We start from the raw sequence: 8,173 nt of genomic DNA, 5'->3' as shown, positions 1-8,173 counted from the left end.
GGAGGATTTTGCCCCAGGCCAGCAGATGTGCTCTCTATCTTACACAGTGCTCAGGGATCACTGATCTGAAGGGGTGGAAGATCGAATTATTCCATCTGGGCTATGGTCCCTGGAAGAAACAGAATGAACCAAGGGATTCACATCTGTGTATTGAAGAGATTTTGCAATATTTGCAATCTGTCTTGGGTCATGTGTTTACCTTTTTATCCTTGTTTATTCTATTATGCCACTTTACATTTCTATTCACTATAATCAGAAGTCATTATAATCACATGTTATCAAACAACAAAATAGGCAATATTATTTGAACTACTATGTAGCTGAATTACATATGTTCAAATGAACATTTATGCTTTGTTTAAACTCCTTTAAACATATGCCAGCCTGTAGAGGAGGCTTTGTCAACTGATTCTGGTTACAGCCAAGGTTTCTTCCTCATCTATTTAAACATATAGGCCGTTGTTGCATTTGGCTTGCTATCTAGGTCACTTGTTATATAAGGCACTATTCTTTCTAGAAAGCTGCTTTGTAACAATATTACAGCATACAGCATTCGGAAAAGCACCGTACGTACAAATAAATTAAACTGAATTTAATATTTGGTTCATTTTTGCCAAGGATGTTTTATTTCTTCAGTTCCTACTGCTGCTTCTCTTAATCATAATGATATCTAATGGTAGGAGATTGTGAATGGAACCATCTTAATTGAACTTTTGAGTACAAATATTACAGTATACCTCAAAACTCTTAAATACTCATTTTGTAAACATTGCACTTTTTTTAACAGATTAATAAATACACCTCTTATATTTCTCTTATATGAGCTTTTAATAGTATAAACAAATGTTCCTTTAGTTGCTAAAATATAAACATTAAATAAATTGATTATACTGGTTTGGTTGGATTATATGGTTACTCAATATTAACTTGTATATAGAACTATTTTATGAAAGCAATGTTACACTACCAATCGTATACACACTCCCAATCATATACACAACAGCATGACTGCGAATGAGATATTGCTTAAATATCTCTTGTTATGGCAAAACAGGAGAAAAAATATTGTGTATTACAGTACTGGAGATGTTAAAAAATCGCTGTGTCTGCTAGAAAGATTAGTGACCAAAATTGAGCTGGAATTACTTAATTCCCAGCCTACTTACTGTATGAAGCTCAGCCAACATTCAAACAAGCAGAATCTACAACATGTACCTATTGTAAATTCTGTAAACAAGAACCAAACAAACCAACACAGCATGATAGAAGTGACATGCTTTACTTGATCTAGTATCCATGACTGTAGAACATGTTATCGTACTACATGTTGTCTCACTATTTATTTCCCAGCCTACTTACTGTATGAAGCTCAGCCAACATTCAAACAAGCAGAGTCTGCAACATGTACCTATGGTACATTCTGTAAATACTGTAAACAAGAACCAAACAAACCAACGCATTGTGATAGAAGTGACATGCTTTACTTTATCTAGTATCCATGACTGCAGAACATGTCGTCGTACACCAACAGAATATCAATTTAAGAATACATTTAAATAAATTAATAAACAACAACATAAATATAAATATTACATGATAACAAATTGCAACAAATACATATATTTTCATATTTTTACCCCTTTTGGTGTTTGTGTGTATAGGACTTTATATTAGGTGTCCTTAACTACTATGTACTTAAGCATTTGATACAATGTACTTATTATGCACATCCGTGTTGTTGTATTGTACTTACATTTAAAGTACCTGCATTTAATTACATCTGTAGTTACACTGTTTACCTAATCCCTAATCCTAAACCTAACCCTAACCCTACCCCAACCCCAACCCGTACCTTAAACCTAACCTCACCTAACCTAACCTACCCTAACCAAACCTAACCTAACCTAGGTACCTCAACATCTTGTGAGAATTTTGCACAACAACATATAGTTACACAATAATGACACTGTACTGTGTGTATTTTAATGTTATTACATAGTAGTTAAAGACACCTATAAAATGGGACCAAGTGTTTTTAGATGTATATTTTTAAGAGGAAATTAACAAATTAATGAGACATGCCAGCAGGCCAAGGCTGCATGCAGTTACACAGTAGGCATGTCTTGTGTTGTGAAAAAACAATCAGTGTTAATGTGTATACAAGATAAATTGAAGATAAGAAAAATAAATTATCATATTCTACTATTACATAAGACCCATGTAGAGACTGAATTTACATTTACATGCTTGCCAGCATTCAGAAGAAACATTGACCATTCTATCACGATTAAAAGGAGATAATCTAGCCACATGTTATAAATAGAACTGGGCAAAGAGGCACACTACAGGGTAATGTTATACTTTAGAAACTAGCAAGGAACTAGTTTGTGTTTTGACAATTCTCATCGGATTACTCTGATCTAATTACTTCGTGAACACACAGACTATATGCTATTCCGTATATTACAATTAATGTCTGTTTTATCTCAATGTCATTTCACTAGGCAAGCAAAAATCTGTCTTTTATAGACATTCACCTTTAAACAGATTTCCTCTGACATTGTATCTGTGCTCTGTTCAGTAAGTCCTGATAGATCTTTGATCGTATAAACCGAGGATAGGAGTCTTTCTCCATGAGGCTGTGCACTTTTGCTTGGACTTCATTGAGACTGTTGGAAGTTGGCTCCAGAAGCCTCTGTTTGGTTTCCTCTCGGGTCCTGTAGTCTATGTTAACCTGATGGACATAGGAGTTATGGGGTTATAGTTTATACAATCTTTAGAACTTTATTAAAACAAGTGAATAATACTAGTTTGGCTGTATATGCCCTTCCTTGTGCAGCCGCAATGAAAAATGGACAATGAATAAATACTGTGGTCATCAAATCTACTCTAGATAACACAAATACATCTAGATCTCTAGTGATCATTTTTCACTCTTCTTTATCACCCCAAATACTTGGTATTTGAACCAGGAAATCAGGACTCGTTTATATGCTGATGTTAATGTAAAGGGTAGCTTTGCTACTGCTCAGCAGATACAGCAATAACATAGTACACTTAAGAATTATTCTCTACTTGATCTTGCCCTTGAAAATGACCTTCTTGTTGTAACCTAATGAAGTCAGGTTGATTCAGTCATATTAAATCATATTTATGATTGAAAATAACCCGATAATTAGGTGTTACCACATGAAGCAATTTTTTTTTAAGTTACCTGGCAAAACATTTGTAACACTGTACATCTATTCCCTCGTACAAGTGATAGGAAAAAAAACAAAAGGGACAGTGGAGGCTTTGCAGATCATCCTCTGTAAGCCACATGGTATACTTAGCGACAGCAGTGGCGCCTGCAGCTGTACGGCCGTATGCACTGTGCGTACCATGAGTGCTCCGACAAACATTTACACTCAGAATATTTCACAAATCATGAAATGTGTCTCTGTTCTGTTGGATGTTTAAAAGAACTAACAATGCCCAATTTGTGAATGAATAATTCTTTTGAGTTGGTTCTTTTCAGTGAATTGGCCAAACAGGCTTGCAAAATGGTCTGAATCGATTCGTGATTCATTACAATTCGTTCAGAGCGCTCTCTCACTTATTCATTTGGAGCGGTTTCTCGCACAGTAAAACAGTATCGGAATCTTTACGAATACAGAGAACAAACAGCACTGAATACAGTGGAAACTTATCTACAATCAACTGAAACAAAAGGCTGTCTTTTTGAGAGGTAACTTTGCGAAACCAGCTAGTGCTGTGTCATGTGAACAAGGGGCTGTTCAAACTCGCGCTCACCCTGTTTTTCAATCGTTTTCCTTGTAAACATTCGCTAGATGGATGTCTTTTGACAACTGCATCACATTTCACAGTGTTTTTAGCATCTCTCACAGGAGCGCTGCATTTTTAGATGCCATGTCAAGTTAAAAAGAACTTCTTCAACTGATAAAAATGCGTCTCGAGACACCTGCGTTCTGCTCTATTCATTGTGGTGTGTTTTGCTTTTTTAGCGCGAAAACGCGTCTGTCTGAATGGATACTGGAAAAAATGCTTTAGCCAATAGTTACATGAATTCATTCATACTAGAGAAAATAAATAAATGCTTATCTTAAAGTCACCAGAATTGAACGCTTAAGAGTTGTTGATTTTTTTGCAAAACAAAAATCTCACGGGGGAGCATGCTATAAGTTTTATTAGGTAGCTTTAGAGGTCTGCAACCCGACCCGGGCCCAACGGTACCTGAGAAACCGACGGGTTTCAGATCGGGTTCGGGACGGTTTTTCAAGTAGGATTTTGGGTTCGGGTTTGTATGAATGAAAAAATAAAACAGGCTTACCGAACTTGTTTCGCGCTCTCACTCACAGACACGCGTGAACGGACGAGTTAGGGGCCGTGTTTTTGCGCGCATCTGTTCTGTTTTCCCATTGTTTAAACACATGCTAGGTGAATGTCTTTGACATTTGCACTGCAACTCGCTTTTAATTTAGCGTCTCAAGCAGGACCGGCACATTTTAAACACCATGTCAAGTTAAAAAGAAAGACACCTGTGCTTTGTTTCATTCTTTGCGCTGTGTCTAGATTGTTTTTAGTGCAGTTGTCACAAATATTCAACATTTTAAACAAGTTAAGGCTGCATAGAGGGGACTATTGCAGTGTTTCATTTTATTCCAGATTGTTCTGCACCAAGTGAAGTTTCATTAAATAAACAGTAAGTCAATACTTTTTCCCCCTTCTGCTCTAGTGTACTAAGGGGCTGCTGTGCCTTGTTAAAACTGTGTATGTTTACTGTTTTAGTACTGTTAAGAATGTTGCCTATATGCTTACATGAAATACAGCCTATTGCAACAGGACTTGCTAGGAGAAGAAATTAGATAGTAAGCGATTTCGGGTTCAGGTCGGGTTCGGGCTTAAAATCTGATGGTAGCCTATCATTCGGGCCTGGTAGGGTCGGGCCACACAGTCTCGGGTAATGGTTGGGTTTCATTTTAAGGCCTGTGCAGACCTCTATGGCAGATTTCTGTGTGTACCCTCAGATTAAATCCTGCAGGCGCCCATGAGTGACAGCGTTGTACTTCCAGAACAAAATGCAGTGAATCATAAAGTATCTGGTCACGCTGAACAAGAAGACAGTCTTCAGGTTTGAGGCTGGGGAAGAACTGAAGTGAGTGTACGTGGTGCTAAAGGGTGAACTCAGTGGGAGCAAAGACCATCATAGCAGGGGTCTCAAAGTGCATTAGCTAAGAGATCCTCTCCTATTGGTGCCATAGAAAGAAAAGTTAAAACTGTCCAATCTGTTTAGTTCTCGCTGTCTACCGTTTACCTTCTAGTATAATGCAGGAGTAGGGGAACTAGACACTTATAAAGGACTTTGTCTTATAGTGAGGCACACCCATCTGCAGCTTATTATCAATTGTCAAAGATCTTGGAATTTCTGGTGCAGCAGAGAGAACCCCTGAGAGCAGTAATAATCTAGGGAGAGGATGTGACAGAGATGTGGTCTAATAAGTCCGTTTATATTGATTAAGAAAGGCCAGATTGAGCTCAGCCTATGCAAGCTAGCAAGCTGCTATGGATGTTTCTAGAGTGGCCAGTGTACTTTCCTACAATGTAAAAAGAGGTAACCTGCAAATGTTTCCTTAAGGAGCTATTTCTACAGTACCTGATCTAAATTTGGTTGGTACAGTAGGTGCAATCTAATTAAATCAGATTGATTCAGTGATGTTAAATAATATTTTCGACTTGAATAAAACCAGTTAATTTAGATATTATCACATGAAGCAAATTTTTTATTAGGTTAACATTTTTTTTTTTTTTTTTTAGTGTGGGCTGTGGTCTGCTGAGGGAGCATAGACTCTTTTTACATTTCCTAGTTTAGAAGGCAGAAGTAAACTGTATCTGGCCAAACTTCTATAGCCTTGTATGACCCCACGTACATATGCATGGAGGTTGTATTTTAGCTTTGCTACATGCAACGCATGATTTATATTCATTTAAACTGACTGATCTTAGTTCAGAAGACTCTGGGCTGTCAGTAAGTCAGTAATGTGACAAAACAACATGGCGCTGATCACAGCGGAGTATGTATTTGGGAGAAACACCAACAAATCAAAATCAAATCAAATCAAAATCAAATCAAATCACTTTATTGTCACACAGCCATATACACAAGTGCAATGGTGTGTGAAATTCTTGGGTGCAGTTCCGATCAACATAGCAGTCGTGACAGTGATGAGACATACGCCAATCTACAATAAACATCAAATTAACACAACACAATTTAAACATCTGTTATACATAATTAAACTCGACTTAAAACATCAAATTAACACAGCACAATTTAAACATCTGTTATACATAATTAAACTCGACTTAAAACATCAAATTAACACAGCACAATTTAAACATCTGTTATACATAATTACACAACTTAAAACATCAAATTAACACAACACAATTTAAACATCTGTTATACACAATTACACTCAACAATATACAAATAATAACATACATTGCACAGTATACAATATGCTGTTTTTGTTTTTTGTTTTTTTTTTTTTTTGTTTTGTTTTTTACTATATAGATACTATATAGATACACATTATTCAATAAAAATTAAAATATATATGAAAAAAGTATATATATAGAATGTACAGTATTGTACTGTATTGACATTCAGGCTGTCGGTTGATAGTCAGTTGTTAAGAGAGACATAATATAATAATAGTAATATAATTTATGACAGTCCGGTGTGAGATAAAAGAGTAATAAAGTGCAGGGATGATGTATTTTGATCGTGGGAGATCAAGAGTTCAGAAGTCTGATTGCTTGGGGGAAGAAGCTATCATGGAGTCGGCTGGTGCGTGTCCTGATGCTGCGATACCGCCTACCTGATGGTAGCAGTGAGAACAGCCCATGGCTCGGGTGGCTGGAGTCTCTGATGATCCTCCGAGCTTTTTTCACACACCGCCTTGTATATATTTCCTGGAGGGAGGGAAGCTCACCTCCGATGATGTGTTTGGCAGTTCGCACCACCCTTTGCAGTGCTTTGCGGTTGTGGGCAGTGCTATTGCCGTACCAGGCGGAGATGCAGCCAGTCAGGATGCTCTCCACAGTGCAGGTGTAGAACCGTGTGAGGATGTGGCGGTTCATTCCAAACTTCCTCAGCCGTCTCAGGAAGAAAAGGCGCTGATGAGCCTTCTTCACAACGACTTCAGTGTGGACGGACCATGTGAGTTCCTCAGTGATGTGGACACCCAGGAACTTGAAGCTGCTGACTCTCTCCACTGGTGCCCCATTGATGGTGATGGGACTGTGTTCTCTGTCTTTTCTTCTGAAGTCCACCACAAGCTCCTTTGTCTTACTGACGTTGAGGGAGAGGTTGTGCTCCTGACACCAGTGTGTCAGAGTGTGCACCTCCTCTCTGTAGGCTGTTTCATCATTGTCAGTGATCAGACCTACCACCGTCGTGTCATCAGCAAACTTAATGATGGCATTGGAGTTATGTGTTGCCACACAGTCATGTGTGTACAGGGAATACAGTAGTGGGCTGAGAACACAGCCCTGCGGGGCTCCAGTGTTGAGGGTCAGTGATGAGGAGATGTTGCTGCCTATTCTAACCACCTGGCGTCTGCTTGACAGGAAGTCCAGGATCCAGCTGCACAGCGAGCTGTTTAAGCCCAGAGCCCGGAGTTTCTCATCTAGCTTGGAGGGCACTATGGTGTTGAATGCTGAGCTGTAGTCTACAAACAGCATTCTCACATAAGTGTTCTTTTTTTCCAGGTGGGAGAGAGCAGTGTGTATTGTAGATGCAATGGCATCATCAGTGGAGCGGTTGTTACGGTAAGCAAACTGCAGCGGGTCAAGATTGTGTGGTAATACAGAGCAGATGTAATCTCTGATTAGTCTCTCAAAACATTTGCTGATGATGGGGGTCAGAGCAACAGGACGCCAGTCATTTAAACAAGTTATTTTCGATTGTTTTGGAACAGGCACAATGGTGGATGTTTTAAAGCATGTGGGGACTACAGACAAAGAGAGGGAGAGGTTGAAAATGTCCGTAAAAACACCAGCCAGCTGGTTCGCGCACGCTCTGATGACGCGGCCCGGAATGCCGTCTGGACCCGCGGCTTTGCGGATATTCACCCGTCGGAATGATCGGGTTACATCCGCTACAGAGACG

At 38.8% G+C, this 8,173-nt stretch overlaps 1 protein-coding gene across 1 annotated transcript in view; it reads right to left on the bottom strand.

The window, feature by feature from the left end:
• Window positions 1-1,260: 1,260 nt before the first annotated feature.
• Window positions 1,261-8,173, bottom strand: part of LOC127445808 (regulator of G-protein signaling 8-like) — a 28,660-nt gene continuing 21,747 nt past the window's right edge. Inside the window, exon 6 of the mRNA XM_051706140.1 lies at window positions 1,261-2,734. Coding sequence (XP_051562100.1) covers window positions 2,540-2,734 — 195 coding nt within the window. The 3' untranslated portion in view covers window positions 1,261-2,539. The remainder of the gene's footprint in view (window positions 2,735-8,173) is intronic.

This window comes from Myxocyprinus asiaticus, chromosome 9, assembly GCF_019703515.2.
Source record: "Myxocyprinus asiaticus isolate MX2 ecotype Aquarium Trade chromosome 9, UBuf_Myxa_2, whole genome shotgun sequence".
Classification (NCBI taxonomy): Eukaryota; Metazoa; Chordata; class Actinopteri; order Cypriniformes; family Catostomidae; genus Myxocyprinus; species Myxocyprinus asiaticus.
This window is presented reverse-complemented; position numbering and strand designations above follow the sequence as displayed.